General features: G+C 53.7%; 1 protein-coding gene across 3 annotated transcripts in view; it reads right to left on the bottom strand.

Annotated features, from left to right (window-relative positions):
* Positions 1–13410: 13410 nt before the first annotated feature.
* GLI2 (GLI family zinc finger 2) overlaps positions 13411–18132 on the bottom strand; it is a 257247-nt gene continuing 252525 nt past the window's right edge. For 2 of the 3 annotated variants that reach the window (XM_060625418.3, XM_060625417.3), the window contains exon 13: positions 13411–17628. In XM_060625418.3, the coding sequence (XP_060481401.3) occupies positions 15209–17628 (2420 nt within the window). In that variant the 3' untranslated portion in view covers positions 13411–15208. The remainder of the gene's footprint in view (positions 17629–18132) is intronic. The other variant, XM_060625416.3, reaches the window with a different exon arrangement.

The raw sequence follows: 18132 nt of genomic DNA, 5'->3' as shown, positions 1-18132 counted from the left end.
TTACAGTTACACACAATTCCTCCCCTGTCCCTTGGCCCCATCGTCAGACGTTCTCAGCCGGTGCCGCAGGGGATGACCGTTGCCCAGCTCTCTCTGTCCAGACCCGTGGGCAGCACGGCCCCCTGCTGGGACAAGACTCCCCCGGGGCAGACGGTTCCCCAACCTTCAGGGGTCCTCAGGATCATCTCCCTCCCCGGTGACTGTTATCCCAAACCTTCCGCACTTTTCTCGAGCCTCTGATCACGCTTCTCCCAAAAGACTGCCCAACGCCTAGGGCGACGGAGAGGACGGGCCTTCATTCTCCCCAGTCCCAAGCCCGCAAGCCTAGCTCCATCTGCTGAGAAAAAAACCACAAACAAACCCTCTCCAGCTACTGTTGTCTCATTCCTTTTCCCTCCCCTGGCAAACTTCTTCAAAGAGTTGTCTAACTGCTTTCGTCATTTCCCACCTCCCACTCCCTTTGCCCACCGCCCAGCCCACCCAGCTTCTGCTCCCGTCACCAATGAGCTCATTCTGCAAGTGTCAATCACCCAGTGAGTTCAAGCTCACAGGTGCCCTAGAGGAAAAGAACAAAGCAGGTAGGGAGGTGGCTGTGTCATTTTAAATAGGGTAGTTAGGACAGCAAAGAGCTGGAGAAGGCAAGGTGTGAATCGTGAGTCATGTTTATATATCAGGAAGAACATTTCAGCAGTGGGAACAGCCAGTGCAAAGGCCCCGAGGCAGAGTGTGCCAGGTGTATACATGGGACAGCAAGGGAGTCAGGGTAGATGAGGTGGTGGGGAAGGAAAGACCATGAGGCCTGAGACAGCCTTGGATGCCATAGGTCTTGGGCTGGCTAGGAGAGGCATGGGGTCAGTGCTACGCAGAGAAGTGATGTGATTTTTTTAAATGTTTATTTATTTTGAGAGAGAGAGAGAGAGAGAGAGAGAGAGAGCCAGGAAGGGGCAGAGACAGAGAGAGAGAAAGAATCTTAAGCAGGCTCCACCCTGTCAGCACAGAGCCTGACCCGGGGCTCGATCTCATGAACTGTGGGATCATGACCCGAGCCAAAATCAAGAGTCAGAGAAACTTAATGGACTGAGCCACCCAGGCACCTCTAGTGACATGATCTGAAAGTTTGCTCCAACTGGGGAATGAGAAGAGGCTATCGGAGACAAGGGTGGGGTGGAGGCCGGTAGACCAGCAGAAAGGCTTGGGATGGACGGCAATATCGCAGGGGCACAGAGAGCTGGGAAACGAGTTCTCTGCAGGAAGGAAAGAAAGCCCGGGGTGAGATCATTTCACTGAGAAACGCTCCTGGCTCCTGTCGTGGCGGAGTCGCACCTCCAGTGGTCTGACAAGCTGGCAAATTTCCTGCCAGCTGGTGCTAGGGGGCCCCAGCACGCCGCAGGGGCCCTGAGGGTTCATGGGGAAGTGAGCTGATTCTGGATATTCTCTGACGGTACAGTCAAAGGACTTCCTGACAGGCTGGAAGAGGATCTGGAGAGAACAGCGGGGGCCTGCGAGGATGGCCCAGTCTAACGGCAACCAGGAGCATTCGGGACTGGGGCCACCACTCCTGGAAACGTGCTTTCCTGGGACGCGGGGCACTCCCCCACTCTGCTCCTTCTCTGTCTCTTGCTGTTTCTTCTGGAGTCCCTGGCAGCCTCCTGGCTCTGGCCTCTGATTCCTGGGATTTCTCGAGACTCCTTTGCAGGCCCTCTCCTTTCTGAGGCCCTGCTGTGCCCCAGGTGACCTCCCTCATGGCTCTCGCGACCTCCTCCGTGCAGCCGGCCTACAAGCCAGTGTCACGGCCCCAGCTTCCCCCGGGGCTCCCAAGGTGTCTCTTCAAAAACATGTCAAGATCAACCTTTGCAAATTTGAGCTCACAATGACCCCACCCCACCCTGCCCCACACCGTCCCCACCCCGTCACACCTGCTCTTGCCCGAATTTCCCTATGTCGGGGTCAGGCCATCAGAAACCTGGGACTGCTTCCTGACACCTCCCCCCCCCCCGCTTCCCCGCTGCTCCCTTGGGACCCTTTGCCAAGTCCTGCGGGTTTCACCCCCTTGGTCACTCTTGAACCCACTCACCACTGTGATTTCTGTCACCATCCTGGTGCCTGGGCTCCTGGTGTCCCCTTGGACACCCTGCTAGACCTTTTCCCATCGTGCTGCTGGGTAAGCTTTCCCACATGCAAGACTCTCAAGTCATGCCCTTGCAAAGGCCTCTCTCATGCGGCCTCAGGTCTCAAGACAAAAGTGAGGTCTCGCCCTGGTCTCGCGGCCTGGCACCATCGATCGGCCTCCCTCCTGACCTCTTCAGGCCTGTCACACAGTGCCCTCACCCTCAACCAGCCACACCAGCCTTCCTCCACTCTGCCCCATGCTCCCTCCTTCCTACCTCAGGGCCTTTACACACGCTCTTCCCTTTGCCTGGAGTACTTTTCCTTGCGCTTTAAGGAGGCTCAGCCGCTGCCTTCTCGGAGACGTCTCTGGTCAGATCTGCCTGCTGAGCTGTCTCCCAGCACCACGTTCCCCTCCTTCACGACACGGATAGCTACAGCTGTTCCTCTGTTTGAGCAGTTCGTTGATCGTGCCGGTTCCCCCCCCTTGCCTGGATGTTGCCCACTGCTGTCTTGCCACGACGAAGCGAGGGCACCGGAGCTACTGTCTGCACCTGAATCCTCGTCTGCCACGCAGGGGCAGCGCACTCCAGGATAAGTGATTTCACTTAACTAGAGGCGGTAGTGAACCTGTCCTGTAGGATCGTTGTGAGAATTACAGGGCTCAGCCAGCCGGAAGTGCCTATCATGGCACCTGCCAGGGAGGAAAACGCCACGTGTGGGGTGGGTAGAATCATTGCTGCAGGCCCGTCTTGATCCTGCCTGGCATCTGTGCCCCGGCCTCGGCCTCCTTGTGGGCAAAGTGAATCTCCTCGCCCTTTTCACTTTGGGTCTGGCCGCGTGATCTGCTGAGGCCCCTGGGATGGGGCTCCAGGGACAGCACGCCAGTTCTGAGTCTAGGCCTTCAGAGACCTTGCAAAGGCCCATCTGTCCTCCTCGCTTCTGCCGTTGCCTCAGGAAGAGTCTCCCTGGGTCCCTGCTGTCCCCTCAGCCTGCCCTCCCGACCCCCCACACAGCAGGCTCTCTTGGCCAAACCTGCCTGGACCCACCGACGCCTGGCTGGCCTGTGACAGTAAGCGACCATCGGTCTAAGCTTATGACTTTTGGTATGGTTTGTTCCCAGCATTTGGTGGCAGTGGATAATCTGGGCCGGTAAGTGTAACGAGCTTGGGACAGTGCGTGTGACAGAGGAGACATTTATGATAGCTCCCTGTCCACACGGGCATGTCCCCAGGCTGGCTCTTGAAGGCCATGGAGGCCTTCAGAGCCATCTGCCCCTCACGTGTCATGTAACAGCCAGGGCTCAGCCAGAGATGCAGAACTGCTTTGACAGAGAGAGAGAGACAGACAGACAGACAGACAGACATAGACAGGCGGATCTGTTGTGGGGATCTGGCCTCACACAGCTGTCAAGAGATGGTCAAGCGAGCTCTGTAAGGCCCTTGTCTCACGTCTGACGCTGGGGCTGGAAGCCCCTGGGGCACGTGGGCAGGGAGGGACGGTGGATATAAAGTGGGGACGGCGAGGACAAGCTGGAGCCCACAAGGACAAGATCTATGTCAGTTCCTGTCGCCTCGGCCCCGATGGCACAAGTGGCTTTCGGAAGCCAGGGCCCCTCATCATGGGACTGAACTCACCCGCCTGGTCCTGGCGTTGGGGAGGCTGAAGAAGGTCCACGGGAGGTGAGTGGTTGCAGCCAATGTTGTCCCACAACACCTGACTACACCGGCGGGTGGCTAACAACACCAACGTGCCACGGAAAGCCTGCTGCTTCCCTACCCTTCCACCTGCCAGACCTCCCACCCCAATCTCTCTTGGGACCCATCTTAACCAGAAACGCTCAGAAAAAGGAATCCTGGGAAGCATGGTTAAGCCTAGCCTAGCCAGGACATCAAAGCCACTATAGCTCATAAGTACCCCTCAGACTTACTCTTTTCTTTCTCTCTTTTTGAGAGAGAGAGAGAGAGAGAAAGAGAGAAGTGGGGTCACCTGAAGTGGGGCTCATGCTCACCCTAAGCGGGGCACGGGATCACCCAACGTGGGACTTGAACACACAAACGGTGAGATCATGACCTGAGTGAAGTCAGATGCTTAACTGTCTGAGCCACCCAGGGGCCCTCCCTCAAGCTGATTCTTAGGACACAAGTCACTGATTAAACGGGTTCTCACAAAGGTGGGATTAGCCAAAGGACTATTTCTGTGATGCTGACATCATGTGGGTGTGGTGAAAGAGATGATGCTCGCCGAACACCCACTACGGGTCGGGTGTTTTACACGCCTCTCTCATCGAACCCTCAAAACAATTTTGAAGGTGGGGAATTTATCAAGCCCGTCTAACAGATGAGGCCATTGGGGCTCCTGGCCTCTTATGTCTTCCCCAAGGCAGGCTGGAGGTCCGAAGGGAAGAGAAGATTCGTCTTCACTGTATAGAGAAGAACAGATGGCTGGCTGGGTCTTCGTCTGGAAGGAGGCCCCGAAGCCCTCCAGGGGAGGAACCAGGGGAGGAACCAGGGGAAGAGACTGGCCTTTGTCCATCCCTGTAAGGATGGACGTGTGCGTCCCCCGGCCCTGGAGGGTCTCATAGCACTTACCGTCTGGGGTTCCTGTTTGGGACCCGGATGGGCTGCCAGAATGGTTGTCTTGATCATTATTTATGCGTGCACTGCTTCTCCCAACTGGACGGATCTCCACACAGAGTCACCAGCGTTTTGAGGGCAAGACCTCTCTCTTACACCTCTGTTTCCTACCCTCTGTCCCACCTTCCCTGTTCTGTCTCCTAGATGATAGGCTCCCAGTTGGCCTCTGGCTTCAGTCTAACCAACCTCTTCTGATCTAGTCTTGGGAATGAAATGTAAAGTAAGGGCTCCCAACTTTTTGAAGAGTGAAGTTAACTTCCTCCTTCCTTCCCTCCCTCTTCCTTCCTTCCTTCCTTCCTTCCTTCCTCCCTCTCCTCACTCCCTCCCCCTCCCTTCCTTTCTCTCTTTCCTCCCTCCCTCTCTCCCTCTCTATCTCTGTCTCCACTCCTACCCCTCCTTCCTCCCTCCATCTTTCTACTTTCTTCCTCCTTCCTTCCTTCCTTCCTCTCCTCCCTCCCCTTCCTTCCTTCCTTCCTTCCTTCCTTCCTTCCTTCCTCTCCTCCCTCCCCTTCCTTCCTTCCTTCCTTCCTTCCTTCCTTCCTTCCTTCCCTATGTCTGCTCCCTTCCTCCTCCCTCATTTTCTTCCAGTGTACAGTTATGTGAAATTTAACACCTGTATATACTTATGTCGTCACCACCACAATCAAAATAGCTTCCTGACTCGAAAAAACCCCCCTTTGCTACCCTTTGTAATGACACCCTTCTGTTACCTCCCCCCCCCCCCCCCCGGCAACTCCTGGTCCGTTCTCCATCATGATAGCTTTGTTCTTTCAGGAATGTCATATAAGAGGGATTATTCCGTATGTAACCTTCTGGGACTCAGCAGAATACCCTTGAGATTCACTCAAGTTGGTGCATGTACCCGTCGTTCTTACCTTTGCACTACCGACTGATTCTATTGTCTGGATGTACCCCAGTTTGTTTATCCATTAATCTGCTCATGGGCATTTGGGTTGCTTCCAGCTTTTGGTAATTATGAGTAGAGCTGCTGTAAATATTTGTGTGTAGGGTTTTGGGTGAACCTCCGTTTTCACTTCTCGAGGGTAATTATCCAGAAGGCTTGCTGGGTAACTGTATGCTTAGCTTCATAATAGACGGCCAGGCTGTTTCTCAGAGAGGCTGTACCATTCTGCATTCACACCAGCAGCGCATGAGTTCCGGGTGCACGGTGTCTTCGCCAGAACTTGGCTGTGTTAATGCTTTAGCCATTCTAATAGTCGCATGGTTGTATCTAGTGGTGTTTACATTTGAACTGCCCTAATGGATAATGATGTTGAACGTGTTTCTGTAGGCCTATTTGCCATCCATGTATCTTTTTAGTGAAGCACCTGTTTAAGCCTTTGCCTCATTTTTAAATTGGGTTGTTTGTTTTCTTAGTGTTGACTTTTGGGCATGCTTTATATATTCTGGCTACAAGTCCTTTGATACATGATGAAAACTTATTCTCCCAGTGTGTTAGGTTAGCCTTGTCATCTCCTTTTTTAAAATTAAAAAAAAAAAGTTTTTATTTATTTTTGAGAGAGAGAGAGAGACAGAGCATGAGTGGGGGAACGGGTGGGGCAGAGCGAGAGGGAGACACAGAATCCGAAGCAGGCTCCAGGCCCCGAGCTGTCAGCACAGAGCCTGATGCGGAGCTTGAACTCGTGAACTACGAGATCATGACCTGAACCGAAGTTGGAGATTCAACCGACTGAACCACCCAGGCTCTTTTGCAGAGGCCACAGCTTTCATTCTGATGAATACAGTTTACCAGGTTTTTCTTTTATGGGTCATCGTTTTCATGTGCATATGTACTCTTTGACTAAGCTCAGGTCACAAGATTTTATCCTAAATATTTTATGGTTTTGTATTATATATTAGATATACAGTCTATTTTGATGCAAATCTCTGAAGCATGAGGTTTAGGTGGGGGTGTTTTTAGGATCTTTTTGTCTGTGGCTATCCAGTTGTCCCAACACCATTGGTTGAAAAGGCTACTCTCTTCATTGAATTGCCTTTGACCTTTGTCACAAATCAGCTGGTCATACTTATGTGGGTTTACTTCTGGATTCTCTGTGCCAGGGATTGGCATGCGTTTTCTGCAAAGGGCCACATAGTAAATATCTTAGGATTTGTGGGCCATACACTCTCTGTTTCATATCCCTTTTTAAAAAACAACTCTTCCAAAACGTAAAAACGATTCTTAGCTTGTGGGTCTTACAAAACTAGACCACAGGCCAGATTTGGTCTTCGGGCCCCACTTTGCCTATGCCTACTCTGTCGCATTTCATTGATCGGTGTCTTCCTTGTCGCGACTACCACACTGCCTTGATCGTGGTAGCTTTGTAGTAAGTCTTAAAATCAGGTGGCATGAGTGCTCCAACTGTATGCTTTTAATCGACGCCTTCAGGCCATTTTCATTTTATGGAATTATTGATGCGTTTGGACTTAGTTCTACCATTTTATTCTGTTTTCTCTGTCTGCGCACACGCGCACAGGGTCGTTACTGTTCTTGTTTTCCCCTTCCCGATTCCCTTGAGTTTCTTGAGCCTTCTTTCTAGTATTCCATTTCAATTTCTCTATTATGGCTTTGCATACCGCCCTTTGTATACAGTTTGTCTGTTTGCTGACCTCATGAAGAATTACAAGGCACGTGCTGAACTTTTCTCAGTACTTAGACTCAGCACTTCAGCACTTGGAGGGGAATGTTACCTAACTGCACGCAGATACCTTAACCAGCCTCTTGCTTTGTGACACATTTGTCTTATGACATCTACATACATTGAAAATCCCATCAGATAATGTTACACTCTCCGCTTTCAACTGTTAAACACTTTATATATACATATAGATACACGTTTATTTTTGAGAGCAAGACAGACACAGCACGCATGGGGGAGGGGCAGAAGGAGAGGGAGACACGGAATCCAAAACAGACCAAAGGTTCCCTGCTGTCAGCACAGAGCCCACCGTGGGCTTGAGCCCATGAGATCATGACCTGAGCCTAAGACGGACGCTCAACCTACTGAGCCACCCAGGTGCCCCATCACCTGTTAAACAGGTTTAAAGAACTCAAGGGGGAAGAGTAGTCTACAATATTTGCCCAGATACTTACCATGTCTGTTGCTCTTTCTTCATTCCTGATGCTTCAAGTTTTTTTCTGGTATTGTTTCCTGTCTACCTTTAGAACAGAGCGCTGGCCATGAATTCTCTTTGTTTTTCTTCATCGGAGAGTGTCCATTTATCTGAGAGTGTCTATTCCTACCTTCATCCTGAAGGCTGTTTTCATGGATACAGTTTTCTGGGTTGACAATTCTTTTCTTTCAGTGTTTAAGAAATACTCCATTTACTTCTTCTGACCCATGGTTTCTGATGAGAAAGCTCCAATCCCCTCAGACAACCTCCTATTCATCTTCAACATCTGGATCAAGTCTTATTTTCCATTCAAACCATGCTGACTTTCCATGCTCCCCCCCCCCCCCCCCCCGCCCCGGAGAAGCTCGCCACTCCTTCCTCTGCATGACCTCACTGCACACACGCTGTTCATATTGGTGATACAACCATATGCTCGCTCACCTGCTTGTTCTTTGTCAAGTCCACTGGTAGAGAGAGAGACAGAGGGGAGACAGACAGAGAGAAAGAAAGGGAGAACGAAGAAGGAGGAGGAAGATGGGGAGGCAGGCAGAGAGGAGGATGAGGAGATGATTTAGAAGAACAATCACCTTTCAGGATATCAGATGACCTCTGAGATCAGAGATATTTCTGGAATTGGACTAGCTAGGAAATGAGGGTCGTGTGTATGGAAGAAAGCCAGTGTGCAACCATATATGTGGGTCCTCTGTGGCCACCCAGTTGCAGGAAATTCCCAGGTGGTTCAGGAGACAGTTGGTAAGGGCTTAGGATGCTTCTGTGGGCTCATCCCTTCATTCACTACATTTGAAAATCCCACATAACATTGCATCTTTTTCAGTGGACTTCAAGGCTTGCCCCCAAAGGAAACATACTTTAGTGATGGACACATTTTCTGGAAGGTGAGTGGAGGAGTGGAGTACATTTTGGAGTTGGAAGGGCTGATCAGGGACCTTCAGCTCACAATGACAGGGCAGCCATTGGTTCCACCACGAGACTGCCTCCAAATCTTTGGTGTCTGCTTAGCCTCCAGCCTGCCAGATCACAGCCTCCTTCCTCTTCCTTTTCTGTCTCTTCCTTCCTCTCCCTGCCACCGCTACCCCAGAAAATAAAAAAACAAAACCTAAAACCTCTTAATGACAGCCTCATTTTCCACAGTTTAATCTTTGTGTTTGGCATTCTTTGTAGACATCTGTGGACGTGGCCTTATGTTGAAATACAGTATGAAAGGGCCACTCAAGACCCAACTCCCACCTCTCAAAGCCTTTGCTCACTTACCCTTCCTCCACGAAGCTTTCTAGAACCATCTAATTTGGAAACAAACTCGGCAGAATGCAAGTGCTGGACACGGGAGACTGGGTAGGTCAGGCATAGCTCCTGCCCTCAAAGAGCTTATAGACGGCCAAGGGCAGAGAGCAGTGAAGGATTGAGTAGTACACCCGGGCTGTGCCCTGTGTTTATCAGAGTGCCTGGGGACCCAGCTGGCTTCTGGGATTCTAGAAACAGGAGTTTTAATTCTTTTATAACTTGCTCACAACTTTTCTGGGCCTCAGTTGTTTGGTCCCGAACTAGATACAGGATTTGGTTTTCAAGCTCCGCTCTGCGGACCTATGCCCTTGCTGCTTCCGGTTGAGTGCAGGGGGAAATGGGCAAGGGGAGGGGATGTAGAACGTGTGAGAATTCAGGGTCTCCTGCTCCCAACTTTGGCCAAACGAGCTCCACTTTTAACTGTGCTTTTTCCTTATATAGCCAATTTCATTTGAACGATGTTTGCAGGACTTTTAAGGTTTGAAAGCCACTAAACTAGATGATCAAGGTAGCCATCCACGCTCATGGCACTCTGGACTCACGCAGTCTCCACAAAATGGGTTGTGTGGCCATATATACTCGGAAAGGGCCTCTGGGCATATCAGGTTATTGGCAACTCACAGTGCTTGAGTACGCATGAGTACTGGCAAATGTCTGACAACTCTCTAGGGGAGATGATTTCCATGGTGTAAATTTTCCCCACACAGCCAATTTCAAATCATCAGTGTGAAGTCTCTGAATACAGAGTTGGGAAGAGATGGGCATTGACAGACTCAGGAGCTGGCTTTGGTACATCCTGTTCCAAACCTAGACCTTAAGAAGCCTTCTGGGGTTTTGCTTGCCCTTGGGTAATTGTGCCTCTGTCAGTAGATGTTCAAGCAATGCTCCTGTTCCAGGGGATGAAGCATATGAGCGGGAGCTGAGCTGCGTCAGTGATCCCAGCCTAGGCAAGCCCCTCTCAGCTGATGTGCGGACTTCTGAGAGAAATAAATGCTTGTTGTATGCTTGGGAGATCTTGTGGGTTTTCTTAGACAGCAGTTTGGGGCTATAGTTATCCTCTTCAGAAATTGGTACCTAAATCGGAGATGGCTATAACAAAGTCCAAAAATATGTAGCATAGGTTTGGAACTGGACAGTGAGGAAATTTAGAAGAGGTTGGAAAAATGGCCAGAAAAATGGTGACCTGTGTGCAATGTGGTGAAGAAATATTTGGTAAAATTATTGCCTATGGTAATTTGGGAGGGAGAAAGCCTTCCTAGGAATTTGTGGAATTTGGCAGGCTGGTTTCCAGGCAGAAGGCTGTAAACATGAGCTTTTTTGAGCTGTAAATGATAAGGTACTACAAGTAAGAGAGGAGTTCAGAAAGGACCCGGCCAATTAAAAGCGGAATTTAGAAAATGAAATTACTTCTCACCTCCAGTCTCTTCAGCCCCTAAGATTTTCAAATTAAGATTTGGTTTGGGATGGGGGCAGATACCGAATCCAGGGCAGTTCCAAGTGAAATATGGCATTGGAATAAAGATGAAGTCAGGGATGTGTCCTTTGATTTTAATGCCCTTTGTCTTATGGTCCTTGGAAGGAACGAGACGGCTCTAGAAACCTTTCTAGGGTGACAACAGGGTGCCTAGAAACCTTTGGGGCATGGCCCCACATAGCATGACATGAGGTACCAGTCATCAAACGAAGGGTGAGGCACGTCACCAAAGGGATGCAGGCATGGCTTTTGGCAGAGAGTGGCCTGGAATCAAGTATGCAGAAAACCCAGAAGAGAGAGCTGAATGGGCAAATGTGAGGAATAAATAAAGAAGGTGTTGGAAATGTAAAGGATCTCAGGCTCCTCAACTTACTTCACACAGGAAGAGGTTGAAGGGTCCCTCTGCTCTCCCAGAAGGCATGCTTCCCAATGGCCTCTTCAGAAGCTGAAGGGTTGATGCAAAAGGAAGAACACCCCAATGGTGGAAGCCAGAGCTGTGGTGCACAATGGACTGGGGAGCCATTCGGGGAACATTTCACCTGGTGGGGGCACCGGCAACACTTGCCCAGCAGGTGTCAGATACTGTGGACCAATGACTGAGTGGTAACTGCAGTGAATCTAGGTCTGGGCCACCGCCATATGCTGGGAGGGTGTATGTGTGGTGTGGCCTGAGAGCTTCTTCTTAGTTCCTAAGTCTCTGGGTCAAGAGCCACATCCAAAACAGGTGTAGATCACAAGATCCCTGACTTTGAGCCTGACAATTGATTGGATAGACTTTGGGGGGTCTGGGATGAGTATATTCTACATTTGGGAGAGGTATGGATCACAGTCTTGATGAGGGTAGACTGCGGTGAATTATATATATATTTTTTAAAGTTTATTTATTTATTTTGAGAGAGAGAGAGAGTGACAGAGAGAGAGCAGGGGAGGGATGGAGAGAGAGGAAGAGAATCCCACACTGTCCATGTGGAGCCTGATGTGGGGCTCGAACTCACGAACCGTGAGATCATGACCTGAGCCAAAACCAAGCATTGGGGCTTAACCGACTGAGCCACCCAGGTGCCCCTGAATTACATATTGTTGAGAAATATTTGCTCTCTCTCCCTTCTGCAGAAGGAGAGCACCTGCCGATGTCACTGACGATGGGTTTGGCCACGTGACTTGCTTTGGCCAGAAGAATGAGGTGGTCCATGGTGTACTTTGAGCAGAGGCCGAAAGAAGACTGTCACTTTCCTGCTTATTTTCTTGTGCACTTGCTGTTGCTACAAGAAGGCAATGGCCAGGCCACATCCTGGCCCTAGAAGAAGAGTTAGAGCCATGTGAGGCAGATACGTGCTTCCCCAGCCAAGCTGACTGGATTAGCTCCCCACAGCTGATGCACAGAAGTGCCTGGCCCGGCCCAACCTGGATCAGCCAACCCTCAGTTGGCCCAGAGGCTTATTGTGCAGAAGCTTTGAGGGTATCGGTATAGAGCATGCTTCCGGCCATAGTGGACTGATGGGGACATGGGGCTCATTGAATGGCTAAGATGCACTTCTTAGTGCTGCGACTCATCAAGTCTCAGGCAGCACTGAATAACTTTGGACCCCTCCCCCCCCTCCCCAGAGCAGGGCAGAGCTGCTTCCAGAGACTTCCCACGTAGTGAAGCAGAGAAGGTACGAGATAAGCTCTGAAGGAGGCAGAGCTAGGGCTCAGCCAGGCATGTTTGTCTCCTCTTCCCATGGGTGAAGTCAGCTAAGTGAGTGTTCCCTGGGGAGGAGTGAGGCCGGGAGTGTGACTCTGGCTGTAGTCTTTCCATCAGGAAACTCTGGCCAGACACACAGGGAAGACTTTGGGGTGCCCCGTAGAAAGGCAGCCTGCTAAATTCTATTTTCCTTGGGGGCTTCCTACCTTCTTTACCAGACAGCCTTTCTTTAGTCCACTCGGTTCCAAGCCGCAGAGCTGAATGCCCTCCACATGGCTTTGGCTCTGGACTCTCTGAGCTGGGTGTCAAGGTTTTTCTCATGGAGAGAAGGAAGTTCAGAGGCCCAGAGCACCCAGCCCTACAGAAGGTGCCTTTTACTCTCTCCAACCCAGCCTTAGGCCCTCCTCTCCATTCTTCTGTCCCAGAAATCATCTCAGACCGCATGCCTTACTCATGGCCCCCTGAGGTTCCCTGTAGTGGCCTGGCCACCACTTTATGGTTGACTGCTGGCTTGCTAGATCAGAGTGCTCCCTGTGCACCTGTCAGGGTCACTTCCTGGGCTGAGTTCCTGTTCATGACTGCTGCCCACAGAGCCCATCGCCCAAGGCTGGTTGCTGGGTGTATGGGGCTCCACCTGCCTGTCCTTTCTCCTTGTGCCTGCACCAGAGCACAGGGGGGTGCTGATCTTTTCCCCCGACCCCCACCCTGACTCAAATGTGCTCATCAGATTGCCTGTCAAGGAGGGAATCCTGACGTGAGGACTGCTTGGGGCGAGTGCTTGGAAATGTGCCTGGAACATGGTTCTCAGCAAACCAACCTAGATGTTCAGATCAGCTCGCTGGAAGAAAAGCCAGAGAGGCACTGTAAATCGTCAAACCCTGCCCACCCCTCGCCCCCGGAGACAACCAACAAACAGCCAGTAAATGCCTCAGCATTAAACATTTCTTGGTGAAGGAGGGACAGTCAATTTTGACACTGTTGTGAAAAAAATACAGCCTAGTTTCTGTTCAAATGCACCAAATTTACTGCCCGGGTTCTCATTAACCACTGTCAAGGCAAAGCAGATAGACAAAATAAATTATGAAAAAATTACTTTTTTAATGTACAAAAAGACTTATTTACAAGTTGAGTGTGTCATCTCAATTCATAGCATGTAGAAAAAGCTAAATATTTTGGAGATATAAATTTGGCTGGATGATTCACCTACAGTATTTTCAGGGACGACGCCTTCTGTACAGGTTATACACAGGCTGGGGACGGCTAGTGAAATCCTAGCTCAGGGAGTGAACGAACACCGCCACGGAGCCCACGCCCTCGGAGGGGTCCCAGGGCTGTTATTTGGACTTGGCTTTGTCTCTGGACCCTAACAAAGCATCTGATGTTCTGGGATGCAGAGGGCCCAGGGAAAATCTTGGCCCTGCCGTGGACGAGGCCAGGGTCACGGTTATCATCAGGCTCACAGTGGTGTGGTTGTTTTTGGCCAGGTCGCCACGAATTCAGCGTGGGAAAGGTGTGGGGGGGGGGGTGTGTATGTGTGTGGTGGGGGGAGGGGGGAGGCATCCATTCGCCCTACAGTATGTTCAGGAACGACGTCTTCTGATACCAGTCCCAAGTTCCACTTCCAGGTGGGGCTTGTTCACAGCAAACAGGAAAATTCAGTGATGGTCCCTCAGAGTCCCAGGAAACAACCCCTTCACCCACTCAGCCCCACCAAAAACACCATGCAGGTCATCGTGCTCTGCGGAATGAACAGGACAGAGGGGAGGGGACCCAGAAGACCCCGGGACGTCATGTTGTACCTCGGCACAGACCACTGGGCTGCAGGTAAGCAGACAACACAGCCTGGGGGAGGCTGGGCAGAGGCCGCCATCAAAGTCCTGGGGTTTTCCGAGGCAAAGTGGGCGGACAGTGCATCGGAGAAACAGGATTGGGTAAACATACGACTTCCTCTTCCTATGGGAGATCTCCAGGGTGGCCTGAGGCCGGGTACCTGGCGCTCTCTCACTTTCTGGAGGTCCCGTGCCAGGCGTCGGCTCACCTGGGTCCATCCCTAGCCCACAGCAGCTCCAGCCACCCCGAGGTATTTAGAAGTGTTCTTTCCAGGAAGGGCTACATTCTACATGCATGAACACTGTAAACACGGTCTGGAGAGGCCAGGGCAGCTTCTGGGCTTGCCCCAAGCACTACAATTTTTCTTTTTTTCTGGCAATACTTCCATTCTTTAGTCACTCATATACACTTGAACAGCCTGCCCGTCGCAAACTTGGCTTCGCGGGGTAGAGATGCCAGCTCTACCAGACCTGGAGTCAGGACGTGCTTCCAAATCATCCAGGTAAAAATCTGTTTTCTTCCTCTGTGGCACAGGGATGCGAGAGGCCTCAAGAAGTAAGCTTCGTAGAAGAATTCCAGTGGGCCAGGAATTCCATTACCTTGCAGGTACGGGAACGAGAAACTTCTCTTCCTGGATTAGAATATCCAGTATGGCTTTCGGATTCAAACCCAAATGTAGTTCCCTCTACCCTCTTTCCTCATGTACTTGGAAAGCCTTTGGCCAGTGTAATCCCTCATTAGCCAAATGACAGAGGTGAAGAAGCCAGAACAATTTGGTCCTATAAACACCAAAGGCTGGGAAGCACTGTGCAAACGAGTTTTTCGCTCCTGCCTTGCCTTTCTTATTGAGACTTTTTAAAAGTGTTCTGAAAAGCCATCCCGAAGACGACCAGACAGGTTGCACACAAAGCTGCCCTTAAAGCATTTGTGGTCCGGACCGGCCATTGGCAAAACTCCCTCAGACCTATTTAATACTTTTTTTTGGAAAAAGACAAACTAGAACTCCCGTGCTCTGGGAAATGAAGGTTCCTCCGACTCCACGGAGCGTCGGGGGCTGGGAACTTAGGTCATCATGTTCAGGAACTTGCTCTCCTCTGCCAGGCTGGTGAGCATGGAGCTCATGTCCCCAACCGCCATGTTGCTGATGCCCGTGGGGATGGAGGGCAGAGTCAGGGAGTTCCGGGGGGTGGTGAGGCAGGAGGAGTTCTGGGAGAGGCTGTGGAGGAGGCTGGGACTCAGGGTGCCTGAGAGCAAGCTCGAGTGATCGCCCTCATCCATGATGGCATCAAAATCAATCTGGGGAGCCTCCAGTAGCTGGGAGTCCACAGTGCTGGACACCTGGTTGACCCCTGGAGAGGGCAAGGGCTGGGGCTGGACGCTGTCGGGGCAGGCCTGTGGCGGCGGTGGCTGGGGCCGCATGACCTGGCAGCCTGCGTGGTTCTCCAGGCCTCCGTTCTGTTCATACATGTGGATCTGGCCATAGTAGTACAGCATGCTGTGGTCCGGGACCCCACCCGTGTCCTGCAGGGGGGGCTGGGGAGGCCGGGACACCACGCCGCCCATTGCTCCCTTGGGCACATCTGCCATCTCCTGATGGGTCGACACAGCAGCCATGGCGTGGCCAGTGGCTCTGGCGTAGGCCAGCTGCACCCCGGCACGCACCCCCCGGTGGCAGCCGGCGGGGCTGGGCTCGGCGGGAGGCCGGGGTTGAACTAGGCCAAAGCTGGATCCAGCTACCCCTGCGGTGCCCTGCTGGGGCTCCATGAAGCCAGGTTGCTGGGCAGGTAGAAGGTTGGGGCCCTGGCGGTAGCTCTCCTGGCTTATGGGGTTCGCCAGGTGATGGCTCTGCTGTGGGTAGCTCTGGGTTGAGTGAAGCGGAGGCATCCCGGCCAGGGCTGAATTAGTGATTCCGAGTTCCCTGCGGCTGCTGCCCATCATGGCGGCTTCGGGAGCGATTTCCATTTGCTGGGGGAGCCCCAAGTGGACTGGCTTGGCTGCCATGTTGTTACAGGACGGAGGGTACTGGCTCAAGGTCCCACCCATGGCACTGGGACTCAGCTGGGGGTGGGCCTGGCCGTAATTGGTGTGGGGGCTCACGGTGGTGGTCATATTGGAACACTGACCACCTGTCCCTGGCTGCCGCAGCTGCTGCATGTAATTTATCCTAGGCACCGAGGGGCCTCCCCCGCAGGGCTGAAAGTGTCCCTGCCCGCTGTCCAGGGCTCCCGGCCTCAGCTGCAGGCCTTGTGGACTATAGCCCGGGTACTGGCCGAAGGCCGGCTTCTGCTGCACCACAGCCAGGTTGCCCTGCGAGAAGGGCGAAGGCTTTGCCTGGCTGGCCAGGGCGTCCATGGTGCCGGAGCTCACCTCATTCCACTGCACAGGCATGTTGTTTTTGTTCAGGCTGGAGGGGGGCCCGTAGCCCAGCTGGCAGCCTCCCAGCACAGGGGCAGAGGGGCCCACGTTGGAGTCCGCAGCCACCATCCTGCGGGGGCCGTGCAGCCCGGGGCTGGGCAGTTTAGGGTTCTCAGAGAAGCAGGTGCTTTCGGGGGGATAGGCCTGTGAGGGGCTGTCGTCCAGGGCACCGCCCGCGTGCGCCTTGATATACTGTACCACGTCGTCCGGCAGCACGAGGTCGTCCTCGGGCAGCATGAGGCCCACCTCGGGCCCGGCGCTGTCCGCCCCCACCGCCAAGGCCTCCGTGGCCACGTGCTCGCTGATGCTGGGCGGCCGCGGCGAGTAGGCGCCTCGGGCCAGGCCGCCGTCGGCGCTGGCGTGGCCGGGCAGGCGGAGACCTCGCCTGTCGGCGCAGGGCGGCAGCGGGGCCGGGTTCACGTCGTGGGCGCTGTGGAAGCGCTGCACCCGCGGCGCAGCCAGGGCGTCGGGTCGCCTCACCGGGTCGCTGGCCCGCCGCGCCCCGCCGCCCGGCGCCTCGTGGGGGAAGGCGGGCGCGGGCCCCGCGTGGCCGTGCGCTGGCCCGTCGCTGCCCCGCCGCGGCCCCAGCGGGCGCGCGCAGGGGCCGGGCGGCGCCAGCCTGGTCCGGAGGCCCGCGCGCTCCAGGCCGGGCAGCGGGGTGGGCGGCGGCCCGCCCGTGGCCGCGGCGTACTTGGCGCGCAGGCTGTACTGCTGCGCGGGCGTGAGGCTGAGCGGCCCCGAGCCGCCGCCGCTGCACTGGCTGGCCTCGCTGGAGCGCCGCGACGCGTCGGTGGAGATCGGGTCGTAGGAGTCGGCCGAGCTGGCGTTGTGCGGGCGGCCGGCGCCCAGGGGCGAGGCCTCGCTGGAGCGGCGGCTGGAGAAGTAGGGGGAGATGCCGGAGGAGCGGCGGCTCACGGTGTAGGCGGAGCTGACCGTGCTGGTGGAGCTGTCGCGGCGCTCCTGCAGGTGGCTCAGCATGGTCACCTCGCCCGCGGACAGCTCGGACAGCCGCGGGTTGGGCAGCAGCCCGCTCGGCCCGCCGCCGCTGAGGTTTTCCAGGATGGAGCCTGCGGGAAAGGAGATCGGTCAGTGCCCAGGGAGGCGGGGTGCGGGTGGGGGCGCGGGGCCTCTCCTGCTTTGCCCCAGCCGAGTGTGCCCGGCCACACAGCAAGTGCTCAACCAATGAGGCTGGATTGGGATCTTAGCTACCACTGGCTGGCTGGCCCTGGATTCTGATGTCTGATCCTTAGTTTCTCCACCTGTAGACAGAACCTGCCTCTCCATAGGAGGAGGTTATTGAGAGGAGTGTGTGTGTGTGTGTGTGTGTGTGTGTATGTGTGTGTGTGTGGGGGAGCCCAGAAGGCCCTGGCCACAGCCTGGCTGCCCCTTCACCTTCTGTGTTTGGGTGTAGCCAGGTGGGCTCCCCAGGGGCTGGGTTTACTGGGCAGGCTGCTTAGCCAGCCCCCTGAGATCCACACCCATGGAAGACAGCAAAGGCCCCAGAGCACGCAGGGAGAAGTGTGTGGTGACGCAGGCCCAATGACAGCTGATGTCACAGGGAGCTCTGAGCC

The sequence above is a fragment of the Panthera onca genome, chromosome C1 (assembly GCF_046562875.1).
Source record: "Panthera onca isolate mPanOnc1 chromosome C1, mPanOnc1 haplotype 2, whole genome shotgun sequence".
In the NCBI taxonomy this organism is placed as follows: domain Eukaryota; kingdom Metazoa; phylum Chordata; class Mammalia; order Carnivora; family Felidae; genus Panthera; species Panthera onca.
This window is presented reverse-complemented; position numbering and strand designations above follow the sequence as displayed.